The sequence below is a fragment of the Hibiscus syriacus genome, unplaced genomic scaffold (genome assembly GCF_006381635.1).
Source record: "Hibiscus syriacus cultivar Baekdansim isolate YM2019G1 unplaced genomic scaffold, ASM638163v2 tig00004205_pilon, whole genome shotgun sequence".
In the NCBI taxonomy this organism is placed as follows: Eukaryota; Viridiplantae; Streptophyta; class Magnoliopsida; order Malvales; family Malvaceae; genus Hibiscus; species Hibiscus syriacus.
In genome coordinates this window covers 55,828-73,677 of record NW_024062006.1, presented here as the reverse complement: position 1 = coordinate 73,677, position 17,850 = coordinate 55,828, and the positions used below count along the sequence as shown (strand labels likewise).

Here is a 17,850-nt window from a genome sequence, read left to right as displayed (position 1 = left end):
GTCTATTAAAATATAATAAATTAATACAAAATAAAATTATGGGCCCTGGGCGGGTGCCCCTCTTGCCCCTGCCCAGAGCCGCCGGCCCTGTCCCAACGAATTGAAGGAGTGCCTCCACCACCAGAATCCTTGCCCCAAACACAATAACGAATCAAACGTTCCAATTCTGAACAAATTTTCAAAGGCAGAACAGCAGTTTGCGTAGCACCGCTTTAGCAAGAGTGATACGTCCAACCATGGAAAGAGTCCACTTTCCAACCGCTCAATTTATTATGAACCATTTGAACCAGGTAACGGTAGGAAGCCGATGTAACACCACAGTGAAGTAAAGGGACTCCCGATGTAACACGAGAGTGAAGTATGTTAAAACTAAATCATAATAAATATTAAATTACCCGGGATCTAATCGTGTCAAATCATCAAGAATAAAATAAATACCAGATTCGGAAGCGTACATGAATTAATTGATAGGTTGAAATCCTTAAATCTTTCTTTGGTTGTGATCTTCCAAAAAGATAGAATTTTCTTAACTATAAACTCTCTAACGTGATAAGAGTAAATACGAGATTTTGTATTTATTAGTGACAAACTGTTTTATATAGTTAATTCAAGAATAAATTATTGTATACTTATAACTCTTCAACCTTCATCGAATTATAAATATAACTTTAATGGTATCTACACTTTTATTTCTATGACACTTCTAATATCTTATGATTTTATAACATAATTGATCACTTAATTTATGTCATATTTTATGATAACAATATACATTTTAAATATGTGCCCATAATTATGGATTTTAATCCAAAATCTCCCAGTTGGGCAACATATGTTTTCTAATATATGAGCTCAAATTTTTTTATCATACAATAGGTATTTTATAACAATCTCGTCCATTAACTATATCCATATATGATCAAAGCGGCTTTTGCCATATTTATCATGACTAGACCCATCAATGGTCACGTATACAAACACAGTCAAATGACAAAGATCAATCATGGAGCGTAGCATGAAAATTACATGCAATGTGAACCGCACATATCTATTTCCAATTGGTCCTCTTTAAACATTAGTGAGATCAAATTTTATCAAAACCAGAGTGGATAAACCAAAATAAACTTTATTTCTGCAGAAAATAACTTTAAAATAAATATCCTTAAACTGAAGTTGTGTTTATAATAAATGAACATTAAAATTACAAACTCCCACTAGAATCAAATATCCTTAAATGATATTACACTCATATGAGTAATGTGCTCATGAAAGACCTTGGGTGACAGTTCTTTAGTAAGCGCGTAGTTATGAGTTTGTACCAACATGCTCTATAAACATATAATCACTCTGAATTTTCTTTAAGAAACAAAAACATAATATCTATGTGATTAGATTTAAGATGTTTTTGTTATATATGGAAAGAAGGACTACAACTTAGTTGTCAAAAAATAAGTCAAGTGGTTTTTCTTATCAATTCATAATTAGCAGTTCATGTGACAAACTTTTGCATTCATATTTCAATAAGTCGTAGTCCATAAACCTAATGATATCTTACTTATTAGACCTCTGATATGTGAATATGTAACATTTTTGTTCTTAAATATATTGAATGAATTAATTTAGCTGCTATCCAACGATCCATACCCAAATTGCTTAAATATCTTCTTAATATCCTAAAATCATATACTATGTCTGAATGCATATAAACCTGAGTATACATTAAATTTTTTATTTATTTTAAAGCATAAGGAACCTTTAACATTTCCTTAGTTTCAAAATCATCCTTAAGGTAGTTTCAAAATCATCCTTAAGGTACTGATCAAGACTAAACTTGGTTCCTTTAGCAATAAGGGGTATTGTTTGGTTTACTCCCATTAAACTTATAATATATACAATTATCAACCAAATTCATTTCAAAACCAAACGGGATAATCACTTGGTGAAGTTTGTTATACAATTAATGAGAGTAATACTTGAACTTATAAATATATTTCCTTAATTTGCAAATTATTAATTTTGTATCATTAGATACAATTTTCTAATTGCACCGTATAAAATATTTTATCAATGTTACCATTGAGAAACACAATTTTAAAATCCAACTTATGTAACTCAAAATCAAATATGAGCAACATGTATAATAATTATCCCGAAAAAGTCTTTCAATGAAACCAAAGAGAAAGTCTCTACAAAATTAATGTCTCCTTTCTGAGTATATACTTTATATACAAGACATGTCTTATAATTATCAACATCACCATTTGCATCCATCTTGATTATAAATACTCATTTATAACCAATTAATTTTCCACCTTCAAGTAATGAGATAAGTACTCAAACTTTATTATCTTGTATAAAAATATACTCTTTTTACTTGGCATTAATCCACTTTTGAGAGTCATAACTTTTATGATGACGAAAGTTAATTAGATTATCTTTCATCATTCTACTGTCATCCTTATTTCTTGTAGAAACATAATAATCTAAGATCATCTTTCTCTCATCTCGTATATCTTCCTAATGACACTTGTTCTTTGAGATTGTTGAATTTGATTGTAATAACCCAAAAATTTCAACAGGTGACTAAGATGCAAATTTTGAAAATTGGTGACTAAAATATAAAAAATAGAAAAGTTTAAGAACCTAAAGTGTAATTTTGAAAATTATATATATATTATTTGGTCCCATAAATGGATAGTTTACCTTAAAAGAAAGATTTGTGTGCCTGTCAGATTTTCGATCCAAAATTTGTAGAAAAAGATTTTTGTGTCTGTCAGATCGAATAAAAAATTCACAAAAATTTGAAGGATGATAATAAGAGGTTAAAAATTTTGTTTTAGTATTTTTATTGTGAAGAATTCAAAGTGGATTAGTTAAATTAAAAGAATTTACCTTGACTTAGTGAAATAGTGTAATTTAGTGACTAAATTGAAATTTTAAAAATTGGAAGGCCAAAAAGAGAAATTGATAGATGATATTTTTATAGTTAGTTTGGAATATTAAAATATAAATAAAGGAGTGACATGGAGGTAAAAATAAAAATTCATTAATGGCAATTTAGATTTTTGAGCCAAAAAGAATTAAAAATTCATTTTAAATTAGCTTTTAATGGTTTAATTAATATATATTTTGATAGAATTCTCTTGAAATTCTTCTTCTTCTCCAGCAGTTGACCGTAACCTCCATAGCCAAGGTGAGTGATTTTTTTTCATTTTTGGTCCATTTTAATTAGAATTTGGACTAAAGTGTGAAAAAGAAAAATGTTCTCCACTAAATTCTCTTTCTTCTGGTATAACTTTTGCATGATTTCATGCATAAAGAGTGAAATGCTTTTATGGTGGTTGAAGGGAAGGTGATAAATCAATGAAATAAGATTGGAGTTTGATTATAGTAGTGTTATGGAATCAATTACAAGCTTAAAAGTTAATAAAAACCACTAAGGGACCAAGATGCAAGTATACAATCATGTATGGGTCGTAAAAAAATTTAATTTTTGGTTATTTTTGTTATAGGAATGATTAGAAATGAATGGAAAAGGGTTGTAGGTGACTAAACCAAGCTTAAATCAAAGTTGGAGACCATTAAGGAAAGATTCCAAAATTTTCAGCCTTAAGGAAGAAAAATTATGCAAAAATTTCTTTGGGGTTTGGATTAGATAGAAGAATGATTTCATCTGATTAGAATTAAGTTTTGGATCAATTTGAAGTAATGTTAAGTTTATGGGACCTTTTTGTAAGTTTGGTGAAATTGAAAGATTATTAGGTAATTGTTGGGAAATTGAATTACTATGCTGAAAATTGGTGTTAAAATAATGAATTGGTCTATTTTGTAGAATGCTACAAGATGGAGGACTAAGTTGGAAGTCTAAGGGAAGTTGATGATGAAATGGTAAAAATATGGGATTAAAGAGATTGCTTGGAAAAAATAATAATAAAAAAGTGTTGTTTGGAGTTGAAAATGGTGAATGACATGGAATAAAAGTGATTGGTAGGGGACTAAATTGAGGATTTTTTATTTATGGGGATTGATTTAGAAGAAATGTGTAATTGTGGGTTAGTTATTAAATTATGAAAAGTTAAGTGATTTATTGTTAAGAAGTATTATTTCAAGGACTTGGAAGGGAGAATTAAAAGAAAAAAAGTTGATTTAAATTAATGGAGAAAATTAGTTTCGAATATTTATCGATTTTATTGTTTTTTAAATTTGTTTGAATATAAGATTATAATATTAATTTAAGTATTAATATTAATATGTGTTTTAAATTGTTTATATGTTGAAAATCGATGATCGAGTAGTTCGTGATTATAATCGAGATCAAAATGAATCGGATGCAAGGGTTATAAATGTGATCGTAGAGTAAGCTAGTGAGGCACCAGGTGAGAGCAACTTACTTATTTTATATTTGATATGAGGACAGCTTGCGATGAACCAATCTCGAAGGTTTTTTTATTGAAACAATTTGATTTATTTTATGAAACATCTTTATACTGATTTACTAAATGGTTTTTATATGATTTTGGGTTTGAATAACCCAAATTATTTTATTCGATATGTTATTTTATAGCATGTGAATATTTTTAGGTATGAAATGCCCAAATTTGATTTTATATAAATGGTTTTATATAAATGATCTAAATAACCCTTGGACCGCTTAAAATAACCAAAATAGTTACTTACTGTTTTAGAATTTAATTTCTCCTCAAATGTCCAAACTTAACTTAAAAGAGAATAACCCTCTGTAACCTATTGTTGTCTCTTTTAAGTTGAACCCTTAACAATTACATTCTGATTTTTTTTTGTCATTATCTTTGTATGCACTTTTCAAGTGAGTACTTTTAGATTTATTATGCTTAAGACTTTCTTCCTCTTGCACACAATGAAAAATGAAGGTTAATATTTAGACAAAATATTCACCTTAACAACCAGCTATGTCGATAAAATACTGATAATAAGAAACATATAATCATCTTGATATTTCAAATAAATCAGTATACACAAAAGAGGTCACTTTGGAAGCATTTTGTTTCAACTAATCTATCAAAATATCAGACATAGTCATAATATGAATTAATTTATTTCAATATATATATATATATATATATTCTATTAACAACAATCAAAACTGAAAAACCCGAATTGAATATATACATATTCTGCATTAACAATATAGAAATATTGTTAACCAATCAATTTCTCTTAATTTATCTTTTAATTAAATTAAAAGATAATGAAAATAACAATAAATTTAAATACACTTGAACATTATCTCAAGATATCAAATACTCCATTAATATTTCATCTTTAGACAAAATATTCACCTTAAGTGATATCTGATGCGGTAACCAATCACTGATAATAAGAACATGTTAAACAAAAAGTCTTCATTTGGGTCGATTTATTACTTACACATCAAATAGAATAAGTATCACATACTTAATACCAAAATTGTACATTCAATTATGTCAACTATTAATATTCCTTTGGGTCGATTAATACTAATATATCTTAAGTTACATGTACATAACATTTATAAAATATTTTCATAACCGAGATCACTTTAACGACTTATTTCTTTAATTAAATTGTCTCAAAATAAATATTAGTATTTAAATTTAATATTTCTATAACAATCAAATGTCAAAACTGAAATTTCTGATTGCACTACAATATTTCGAAATAACCCAAAATAGGGTTACATAAAAAACACTATAAAAACTTAAGTCTTTGATTGTTTCTAAAGAATTCCTTAAACATGCATTTAATTCACAACTTTAGAAATTACTAAAGACAAAACGAGAAAAATGTTTAACAAAAAGTCAAAATCAAAATATATACTAATGAATGAAAACTTTTCCAAAGATTAAAATAATAATATTTTTAATTAAACTAAATCAAATATAAATTAAAATATATATTCAATTTGGTGAAATAAAGGAACCATTTGAACCATTTATTCTACTTTTTTTTTATTTTTTTATTTATATTATTTATCTTTATTTATATTAATTTTAGTTTAATAGAGGTATTTTTTGGGGTTAAAATTTAGTTGGGTCTTGAAAATTTAATGAGTTAAATGCAGTTAAAAAAATAATAGAATTTTAATTTTTAACGAGTTTAAACTTAATATATAAACATTAAATAATTATTATTTTCAATTAATTTAATTAATATTTTCTTAGCTGAATTAATATTGATAATTTATCATTTAACTGATTTAATTTAATTTGATCGACTAATTCAATTAAAATAAAACGAAACCTTTGTTTGTGACAGTGGACAGGAGTGGAAGTGGAATTAAAAAGGTGAAGGAATGTGGACTCTCTCCGATGAATCAGATCCCTTTGGATTCTGTAAACCAAATCCAAAGTAAATATTCCCTACATTTTCCCACCCAGAATTCCCCAAAGCAACCAAATTCACTCGTTCCATATCTGTGTAATCTCTCTCTGTTTCTTTCACCATTAAAAAAAAACCATCTTCCGTTTCTCTGACATCACTGAACATTTGCCGGGGAAATGATGTCCCGGCGGCAACCGGATGCGACGGTCTCCCCTGAAAATCCCAACGCCTGGATTTTTTATGATTATGGTTTATTAGAAGACATTGCTGTTCCTGGTGGTGATCTTCCCTCACTTGACCCTTCACCCTCTATTTGGTCATCTCCCTCCCTCCCTTGTTCTACTCCTCTCAGGTTCCTCTTTTCCCTCCCTTTTTCTTCATTGCTTTTGAATTTTAAGGTGGCATGGAATACAGTTGTAGCTGTAAATCTCATGTTTGATTAGCTGAACTTTCTAGCAGGCAAAGTTCCAAGTTGGGATATTTCCAACATTGTGGTACTAATGTTTGTTTAGCTTTATTTAGGCTGCTATGTTTAGCAATGGAATTGGGTAGTGTACTAAGCTAAGTGGCTGGCAAGCTACCATGGTCCTAGCTTCTCCTTTTAGCTAGGATATGTTAATTGCGCATTAACCTTCCTTAATACTTCTGCAGTGTTGAATTTACTGAATCGTTTGGGAATTCAGAAAATCTTAATGAAATATGCTCCCGAAAACGGTATGCGGCTACTCAATCATGACCTTTTTATTGTATTCGTGCAATCTTAATGAATCGTTTGGGAATGCAGTTTCTGGTCTGCTTCTGTACCATTTAATTGCTTTAAGCTTCTGTCCAGTTTTATGGTGTGATTATACTTGGTTTAAAACGCTTTTGTTATCTCTTCACTCTTCTATATCAGGATGAGGTCTGGTTCATGCAGTGCATCTGGATCCAAAGCTTGCAGAGAAAAGATGCGAAGGGCTAAGCTAAATGACAGGCATGTGTTGTTGCACCTTTTCTATCCCTTCAACCCACTTTGCCTCCTCTGATGTTTGTATTCCAATGTCTCAAGATTCCTAGAATTGGGTTCTATCCTAGATCCTGGAAGGTCTTCCAAAATGGACAGGGCTGCCATATTGGTTGATGCAGTTCGGATGGTTACTCAATTACGGGATGAAGCCCAGAAACTGAGGGAATCAAATGAGAGTCTGCAGGAGAAGATTAATGAGCTTAAGGTGAGAGCTTGGGATGAGTGTTGCATGTTAAAATTTTTATTTGATGTATCAATATTACTTAAAGTTACCAGGTGGCTCGTGTCTTAACTGAGTGGCGTTTTATGTTGTAGTCTGAAAAGAATGAACTTCGCGATGAGAAGCAGAAGCTAAAGACCGAGATACATAATCTCGAGCGGCAAGTAAAGGCATTAGATTCTAAGCCAGTATTTGTGCCTCAAGCTACTGCTATTCCAACTCCATTTTCTACCCAAAGCCAAGTTGTAGGTGGCAAGCTGTTCCCTTTGTTGGCTATCCTGGAGTTTCCATGTGGCAATTCTTGCCTCCTGCTGTTGTTGATACATCACATGATCATATTCTACACCCTCCAGTCGCATAGGCTGGCAGCCTGTTATTTTGTGGTTGCCTTCTTCAGCACCCTAAACCCTTGTTCCTAATTATACCCGTCATCAATACTTTTTACATTTTTACTCCCCTTTGAATGAATATGAGAAGTGAGAACTGAAAGCAATGCCTGAAGCTACATTGATTGCTCAGATAACTTATAATTTTTGTGCGAAATTTTGGTCAACTATTGGTGCCAAATCTTTGAAGCTAGGTACCCTTAAAGTTGGAAAGTGTTGATTGCACTGGAGTTAAGCAGTTAGTGTAATTTTGATTACTTTACTGTAATCATTGATAGCATCAGCCATTTGATGAAGTTGCCTTTCATTATCTTGAAAAAAGTTTTCCTTTAAACTAAATGGAAACTGAAGTTTGAAGAGAATTTAGACACATAAGGTATTTAATTCCTCCCGCTTCCATTAAAGCTACATCTTCATTACAAAGCTGAAGTAAAACACAGTTGATTATTAAGCAAATTAACAGAATTTGATTTTAACATGGTAGTTTGAATCCCATATAATTTCCCGATGAGTAGTCGTCCCAAACATCAAGAGCTCCAAAGCTAGTCATCAAAATGACACTCAAAGCCATCACTGTACCAACTGAGAACACGATTAGGGATGCCCTTCCAAACTGTTTTATGGCCTTCTGCACCACCACCAATCCAAGAAGCGATGCGGCGAAGCAAATGACTGAAAATATAAGGGCAGTGCCAATGTGGTCCATGCCCAATAATAAGTATTGAAACGCAGACATTGTGGACGAGAAGAAAACCAAGAAGGAACAAGTAGCCGCTGTAATCTGGAGCAAATGATTTGAGCAATTGGTTTTTGGCTTTTTGCTGTAAGATAAAACTATGGAACTCTATAATGGTTAAAACAGGGACAAGTGATCGGTATACTTACCTCAGGGGCTACTCCAAGTTGAAGTAGAAGTGGGCTTATAAGCATTGCACCTCCGATTCCAAAAAGTCCACCCAAGCCTCCAGCCATTAGAGCCATTAAGGGGAAAATTAGCTTGTTAACTCCCTTCACAAGGAAAGAAAAAGAAGGGTTAGTTTTTAATTTGGTCGCAAGTGGGTAGCTAATTTTGTAAATAGATTTTGTTAAGCACCCGGTTATTTGGACCTCGGCATGCAATTGGCTCTTGTCTGCGAAGGATCCATGCTGTAAAAGCTATGGCGAGAGGAATTTGAAACAATGAGAGAGACCAATATCCTATTCCACAAGGCTTCAGTGGTATGACACCCTGCATGTAGATTGAATAGTCATAAACATTGAAGATCATTGCATGCAATTCTAAATTCTTGAATGAAACTGAAAATTCTCTTCTAGTTTTATAAAATTAATGCTGATAAATTTTCATGCAAAAAGTGGACAAATAGTGCCGCGTCAAAATTCGATACTTGGTACAAAAGATGCTTCAATATTTTCACTCTCCAGGTAAGTCCAGAATAAGGTAGCCGCCTTTCACTTTGCTCTCTCTTTTGTTCTTTTATGTGGATTTGTTGTAAACTATGACAAGACATTGGTCTATAGGCTATAATCATTCCTGGACCATCTTCCACTCTACCTAATTAAATTCATTGTTATTATTATTGATGTGATTATCATTGTAAATCCTATAAGCTGTTATAACATAAGCATATCAAAATCTACAAGATATTATTGTTATCATTATTGATATGATTATCATTGTAAATCCACGTATTTCTAGAGAAAGACGCTTTTGACAAAATGAAACATGCAAATTGTATTCCAAAGAAAGATGAGACAACGAGACAAGAAAACGTTACCTGTCCATAGCGATTCCCGCGAATGAGATAGATGATCAAGAAGGAAAACCAGACCATAATCAAGATCACCAATTTCTTCCATGGGAACCTGGGAGTTTCTTTTCCTTCCATGCTCACTAAAGGTTCTTCTACACTCTTAACCTCGCCACTTTTACCAGTTTCCAAGTTTTCATACCCGTTTCTAGCTCCTAGATTTCTATCCGATTCCATTTTCCAAAACATGACACCGTTTCTACATGTCTTGATGGTAGACCAAACAAGAAAAATGGCAAACATGATGGTGATCAACCACTCTGGTAACACAAGGTTGCAAACTACTCCCACACTTACACCTAATAGCATGCATGGCTCTGATAAAAGTGCTATATCATAGTCAATCAATGTCTTTCCTCCGAACTTGGAACTTTTGGCTTGCAAGTTATACATAACATTCGCAATGGACCCTCCTGTGACCATGAAAGCCGAGAAACTCGTGGCGGTTTTGAGGTCCAAAGAACCCACAATCGTGAGAATGGGGATGAACAACCCTCCACCACCAACACCTCCAGCGCTGGATATGGAGGCAGCTACGAAGCTCAACACGCCTGCTACCACTGAAGAGGTTGATAGCTTCAAGTTTCCATGTGATTTTAACGGATGATGAGTACTACTTCTTCTCCACTGGAGAGTTCTGTTGATGAAGCTCTCGATTGTGAGATTATCTAAAATGGGTTGCGTTTGTGTTGCTGCATGGGACTGGACGAGGATGATGAAAATCGCCAGGGCGAGAGAAACCCATCTAAGCAAACTTTGATTCTTCATTTTTGCTACTGATGACTGTTGGTGTCCAAGGAATAGTCCTACGCAACCTTCTTATATGAGGATGAGAATTTTGAATTGTATTTGCATGGCAGCTCGTGGGGAAAAAAACAAAAAGGCAATCAATTTGAAATAAACAATATTAGTTCATGTTAGCTTTATTGATGTCAGCTCCGTCCCAATGGCTTCCTTTTCCATGGATTTAATTAAGCAGATTAATTAAGAATTACATGATTAATTAAACATGTAAAAATTAACTTCAATATCTTATTTTTGTTTGTCTTTCAGCAGGCAAGTTCGACGCAGGTTACATGGGGGAACAAGGGAAATGAACAGGAAGTTTCCCTTCCCGTTAAAAGTGGGACACGATTTAATGGCAGAAACTTCTGATGTACTTTTAACTCAAACTGAAACAAAACAGTTTTTGCTGTGGCAGGATTATCCGATTGTCGTTTAATTTATAAAGATCTATGTTCCTAGTGGTATATGCTTCTTCTTCTTTAGGTCACATAATTAAGGCTGGATATGGAATCCAGGCCATGGGATCTCGAATGTAATAAAAGGTAGAATTATAGTCGAAAAGGATCATAAAAAATGAAAGCAAAGCATAGACGTTGATATGGATATGGATGACAATTAGGGTTGAGATTTTTAGTGTTAGATCCATTTCCTTTTGTCAAGTTGATCTCAATGCTAACGTCCATACGTAAAAAAAAATTAACATTGTTTTTGTCATGGGGAAATCAAAGACAATTCATATTTGTCTTAGACTAGTCAATATGTTCCTGAGTTTTCGATTGATTATTGGCTTACATTTTCACAACAGTTCCATCTTATCCATGAATTCTTTAATTTTCCAAAGCAATCAGATTCTGAAAGAACAATTATAAACCAGAACCTGTGAGGTCCCCAATGAAGTCAATCTCTGTAAATTCTTAAATCTCTGAGCTAGGAAGATCCAGTGGTTGAAGATTGATTATATGTAAAATTCTTGCTGGAGGATGAGCTAGGAAGATCCAGTGGTTGAGGATTGATCATATGTAAAAATCTTGCTGCAGAACATGGAGAGGTTGAAGGCTGAGGGAGATTAACTGATTTGCTCCCAAGCATGAGAATAACTGATGACATTGCAGGCCTAAGTGCAGGGTCATCCTGAACACACAACAACGCAACGTGTATATATCTCAGAACCTCATCAATCGGATGATTTTGAGCGATGTTTGGATCAATCAACTCCAGTCTTTTACCTTCATTCCACAGTAGCCATGCCTGCTCAGGGCCATATGTTTAGGTACAAGAAGCCTTAAGGTTAGGTATGAGGAAGAGTAACAAAGAGAGGATGCCTACATATGTTAGAAGGCTTTGGCCACACTCCGGATGGTAGAAACCCCTGTTCTTTTTACCACTTAATATTTCTAGCATCAGCACTCCGAAACTGTAAACATCGGACTTGTTTGAAAACAACCCTTCGAGTGCGTATTCCGGTGCCATGTAGCCACTGCACATTAAAGTAAAACAAGTATAAAGTAAAACCCTGTAAACTCTAGATGCCTACATTCGTTCTCGCAATTGTTTGTCTTATGAATTTTAAATCTATTTGCCTTTCTTCCCATCTCATATTTGACATTTGATGAATATAGTTAGAGAGGCATGACATGCATGCTTAGCAATAATGATAGTGCGAAGGAACTAAATGTAGTACTTACTATGTACCAACAACTCTAGCAGTGTTGGCTTCAACCTGATTGCCTCCAAATATTCTTGCCGTGCCAAAGTCCGATATCTTGGGGTTCATATCATCATCTAACAACACATTGCTTGCCTTCAAATCTCTATGAATTATTTTAAGCCGGGAATCCTCATGCAGATATTGAAGACCTCTTGCTGCTCCGGTAATGATGTTTGAACGTTTTTCCCAGTCCAGTACTTTGCATTTTTCAGGATCTGCCTTCAGAAAAGCATAAGAGTGAAATAATGTTCTTAGTTATTAAAATGGCATACACACACACAAACAACAAACTTGAGCATATGCAGTTTATCTCATAGATAACTGACATGAAACAAACAAGAAGCATCTACATTAAAATGACATGTGAAAGAAAGAGAGAGAGCAAACCGAATAGAAAAGCATCCAAGCTGGTGTTAGCCATATACTCATAGACAAGAAGCTTTTCGTCTTCCTCCAAGCAATATCCCAATAGCCTCACAAGATTTTTGTGTTGAAGCTTGAAAATTAACTTCACTTCATTCTTGAATTCTTCCAGACCTGCTTCGAATTCATTGAAAGCCTTTTGACTGCTATTTCCTTCCCATTGGACATTTTCCCCTGAAAGCATTTTAAAGTTAGTCCTCCAATGGAAGCTGTTACTTCTATCATTGAGTGAAAGGTTCACAGCATGTTAACATGCATATAATCCAATTTTCTGTTGCAATATGTGCATTCTCAGTAGATGAAAGGACTACTTTCAACCTTGTAAACAGGGCCAAAACCACCTTCTCCAAGCTTATTTTCTATGGAGAAGTTGTGTGTTGCAGCCTGTATGGTGGCTAAATTGAAGTGATACATCTCCCTGCTGTGATCCTCGTCTGATAGATACAGATGAGTATCTTCCTCCACCAAGCGATCAGACTTTGAGCCTTGAGAACCTCTTAATAAAATTCGTTCACTTGTGCCTTCAACCGAGCATTGAGTTATAAAGTCAAACTTTGTGCCGAAGAAAAATAATAAGATTTGTCATATGGCCTGAAAGAACTAAATTTCAAAAACACCTGTTTGTTTTCTTTTCTTGACTGAGGACGAATAATACCAGAAACCGGCCACCAGAACCGATGCAAAAACGCCTGCTATTGATGATACAACAGTTACTATGATCTTCCTTTTGCTTTTCCCTCCCTTATATGTTCCTTCTGTTACATTGCACCAAATAATACTGTTATTTTAACAGGTCACAATTTCATCAACAAAGTCTGTAATCTTTCCTATGTGAAGATCATTCTTCATTGCTAGTAACACAAAATAATGAGATCACTTTATCATGGGAATCAATAAGCACCCCCAACGATTTCAAAAAAGGAGGATAAAAATAATCAAACAAGCCTGCTTTGCTTACCTTCATCCACCGGTGGTGATTCTGTTGAGTCCGAAGATGTTTGATTGTAGAAAGGGTACATTTCATACCTTATAAAGCAACTTGGAGATAAAATTCGCCACCCTGTTCTCTCTATGCAGCATTCCTCCGACCGGTTCAACAATTGCCCCAAGCAAGAAGAACAGCTTCTAACATCAAGATCTCTGCTGCACTGAACCAGACCATATCTACGCTCCGGGCCGTTCCCGACCACCATTTCATTTGTTCTGAACATGTTCTCCGCATACGGTGCCTGATCAACTAGAGAATAAAACAAACCTAGGGTGCCGATATTTCCCTCTTCAGGTGAAGTACTGTTATGAGTATTCCACATTAACAACATTGGAAAAAACCGCGGCTGGCCAAAGAAGTTGATGTCCGAATATTGTAACAAGCACTGATCGTACCAAATGATTGCACTTTTATCAGAAGGGCACACCTGTGTACATGTTTGAGTAGCATTGTAGACGCAAACCCGACAAACATCGCTAGAAACATCACCTCGGCAAAGGAAGAGACTGTAAATTCCGTTCAAGCTGTCGTTGTAGAAGCTGTTGTCGGAAGCTTTAGAGGACATCGAATCCAGGAGAACCGTAAGGTTAGATATATAACCGGCGGTGGCCGTTTCATTACCTGGACCTAGACAAGCATGATTGTTATACGTTGCTGACTGGCAAGCGATGGAGCTAATAAGCTTGAAGATTGTGAAGAACCATAAAAGCAGGGACCTGGGTTTGTGAAGGAAAGTCATTGTCTTTTCATGCTTGTAATGGGAAAATGGGATGAGATAACTGGTATGATTCTGGGCTCCGGGTAGCCAATACAGAAAACTGATGTTTCAAAAGAAGTAGATTGGATTAGGTAAACACATTGTCCCTGTTTGTTCAGCTTCCAGGGCACCGTGTTGATTTTGTGCAAGTAATGGTATAAAAAAATGTATAATATAATGAATAATTGTCGCTGCTCATAACAGTGACCGGTGGTTCACTTCAGCGGGAGAGTTGTTAATTCATTTCTTGAAGGCCTGCAATGGTGACAACCTTTTTAATCACGCCATTTGGAAAGTTCTGGGAGACAAAACGTGTACAGTGATGCAATTCATTTTTTTATGAAGAGCCTACAAATTCACCTTCTCCGTCCGGAATGTTGTTCAAATTCATATAAAAAAATAAAAATTCAGCAGCCGGCAATATCATCCTCTTCTAAATGGCATTAAAAAAAACAAATTGGGCGAATGATTAGCATTTGAGTATTTAAACGAATTGTACAATGCAGACTTCTTTCAACAAATACTCATAATGTTCATTCAGCCTTTTACTTAAATTTTCTTTTGTCCGTAACCTACACGGAAAGCTGAAAGGGACCGACTGACAGAATGAAGATGAGAGAGAAAATGCAATATAAGGTTTTTATATACTCAAACTTGATTCATTTAGTTTACAGCTCTAGTTATGAATGCACCTAGGAGGGAGCTGCTTTTATAAAATTTAGTTGCTTTTATATTTTTATAGTGTGTACGTGTAACACACTTAACTTTTTATATATATACGAGTTAAAGATGTCACATTAATCATACGAAATATTTACTATTTGAAAACCAATAAAAATTATTCTTTTATGAATATCAAAATACATTTTTTATTTTAAAACTATTAATCACAAAAAATCATAATTTGATATTTAAATGTCAAAAGTTAAAAATTCAATGCATATAGCATTTTAGGTAGTTTTGTACTCTTACATATCTTAAATTAAAACTGTTTGATTTGAAAATCGTTTCTATCATAAATAATTACGATTTAATAAACCAATATTCATAATTAGTAATGTCTTTTGTAAAACCAAACCTTGATAACTTAAACAAAAAATATCTTAAAGAGACTCGAATCAGAGCAGCTAGAAACTTCTTTGATATACATGTCACTACCAAATTAATTAATAAACAGGATGTCCTTACTGAATCTGGTGGCATAACTGATTCCTCGAAAATGATACTGATGCACTCCCTATTTTTTTCCCAATAGCTTGTACATACGTGTGAAACACTCACACACTAAGTTTTTACTTAATGAGATAACCAAGTAAAATATTTAACTTATAATACAGACAGTATCGTATAAAAACATTAATAAAATAAAACATATATAAAATTAGATGTCATTTTGTAATAAGAATTTATTATAAAAATATATAATTCAGATTGTACTATGTCATTTTAGATATGTACTTTTCTATTTCAGATCATATAATTGCAAAATCGTATTTTTCTTTTCGAAATCGGATCATTTCAAATTCATACTTTTCTTATTCATATCATGCATGTGGCCATTTTATTATCATGAGAATACACGGTACGCGAGTCAGATAACGAGTGAGCACGCTATAAACAAATTTATTGTCAGAACAGATTGCACCGAGTCACTCTACCTCGTGTACCACTAAGACACCCGAGTCAAACCACAAGTGACCCATCTTGGTGCCATATAATGCACATATAAAGCTAATCAAATGCACTGAATCACTACACCTCGTGCACCACTAAGATACGCCAAGTCAGACCACAAGTGATACACACTGGTGTTATATTATAAACATATTCAGATTCACTCTGCCTCATGGCATGTTATTGTACCACTAACCCTCATTTTCATACAATGGGTATTATTCTAAATCAATTACTAATTTGCATGTAAAAACATTTATTTATATAATCGAACATAAAACTAATTATATAACATCAAATCTGGGTAGTTCACCAAAAAATATTCACATGTTATGAAATAAAATATCTAATAATATAATTTAGGTTATTCAAACCCAAAATGATATAAAAAATCATTTAGTAAATCAGTATAAATATATTTCATAAAATAATTCAAATTGTTTCAATCAAAAACCTTTGAGTTTAGCTCATCGCAAGTCATCCTCATATCGAATATAAATAAGTAAGTTGCACTCACCTAGTGCCTCACTAGTTTTTCCTACGATCACCTTTAATACTCTCATATCCGGTTCATTTTGATCTCGATTATAATCACGAACTACTTCGATCATCGATTTTCAACATATAAATGATTCACATACATTAATACTCATACTATTATAATAAAATTAAATTCGAATCGTAATTCTAAATATTCGATTTGATACTAATTTCTACCCTGAAATTGAAATCAACCTTAACTTAACCAAATTCACTCTTGAACTTCGTTCCTTTTTCTTTTTGTTCGTTTTGTTCTCGATTCCAGCCACGGTCTACTTAAAAATTAATTATCCGGCATAAACAATTTCGAACATATGTTAGTATCTAACCAACTTGTTAAGTATCTAACCAACTTGTTAAACACGCATCCGTATACAATCTGATAAAATACGGTAAATAAATATTCAATACTAATTTCTATAACTTAATTAATTCTACTCAACTCATGCCAAATAACCTCCCTAGTACTTGAAAATAATAATTCTCAACCTTAAGTCACTTAAATTTTCCAATACTTATAAATTACTCCTCAACTTTTTATAACCTTTCCAAATCAACCCAATTTCAACATTCTATCGTCATTTTTCCATTCCACCATTTACACAATACTTCTTAATTGGAATATTAATATTGCACTTTTGGAATTTCACCACTAACCTTCCTAATCATTGAAAACAATATTTCTTAACCTTAAATCACTTAACTTTTCTCAATCTAACATTTTACCCACAAATAAATATTTCTTTCAAATCAAACTCAAAGTTTTGAAGGTTTTCAAACTAGTCCATTATCACTTACTTTAAGTACACTTCGATCACCATATTCAACCATTCTAACTATAATTTACAATGTAAAATACCAACATTTCTTAATTACCATTTAACTCTAAACTTTTCCAAACTTTGCAATTTGATATTTAAACTTATATATATATATATATATATATTCTTCCAAATTAAACCAAATGAACTTTCTTATACTAATTTCCAGCATAGTACCACAATTTTTCAACATTTACTTTACAATCCTCCAACTTCTCAAAACTTGCAAAAAGATCCTCTAAGCTTAACATTGACCCAAAACTTAATTCAAACCTAATGAAATAATCCTTCTATATAATTTAAACCCAAAAGAAATTTTTATACAAAATTTCCTATTTTTTTCTCCATTGACACAAGTTTTGGATACTTTCTTTAATGGTCTCCAACTTTGATT

At 33.0% G+C, this 17,850-nt stretch overlaps 1 protein-coding gene and 2 pseudogenes across 1 annotated transcript; 1 reads left to right on the top strand and 2 right to left on the bottom strand.

The window, feature by feature from the left end:
* The first annotated feature begins 6,454 nt into the window (after positions 1-6,454).
* On the top strand, positions 6,455-7,962 carry LOC120192195 (annotated as a pseudogene).
* A 368-nt stretch (positions 7,963-8,330) lies between these two features.
* LOC120192451 (sulfite exporter TauE/SafE family protein 5-like) lies at positions 8,331-10,577 on the bottom strand. The gene is made up of 4 exons (XM_039195231.1): positions 9,727-10,577; positions 9,045-9,179; positions 8,837-8,959; positions 8,331-8,732 (listed from the first exon to the last, which is right to left on the bottom strand). The coding sequence occupies exons 1-4, from the start codon at positions 10,525-10,527 to the stop codon at positions 8,424-8,426; spliced, it is 1,368 nt and encodes a 455-aa protein (XP_039051162.1). The 5' UTR covers positions 10,528-10,577; the 3' UTR covers positions 8,331-8,423.
* Positions 10,578-11,311: 734 nt separating this feature from the next.
* LOC120192440 lies at positions 11,312-14,540 on the bottom strand (annotated as a pseudogene).
* Positions 14,541-17,850: the final 3,310 nt, after the last annotated feature.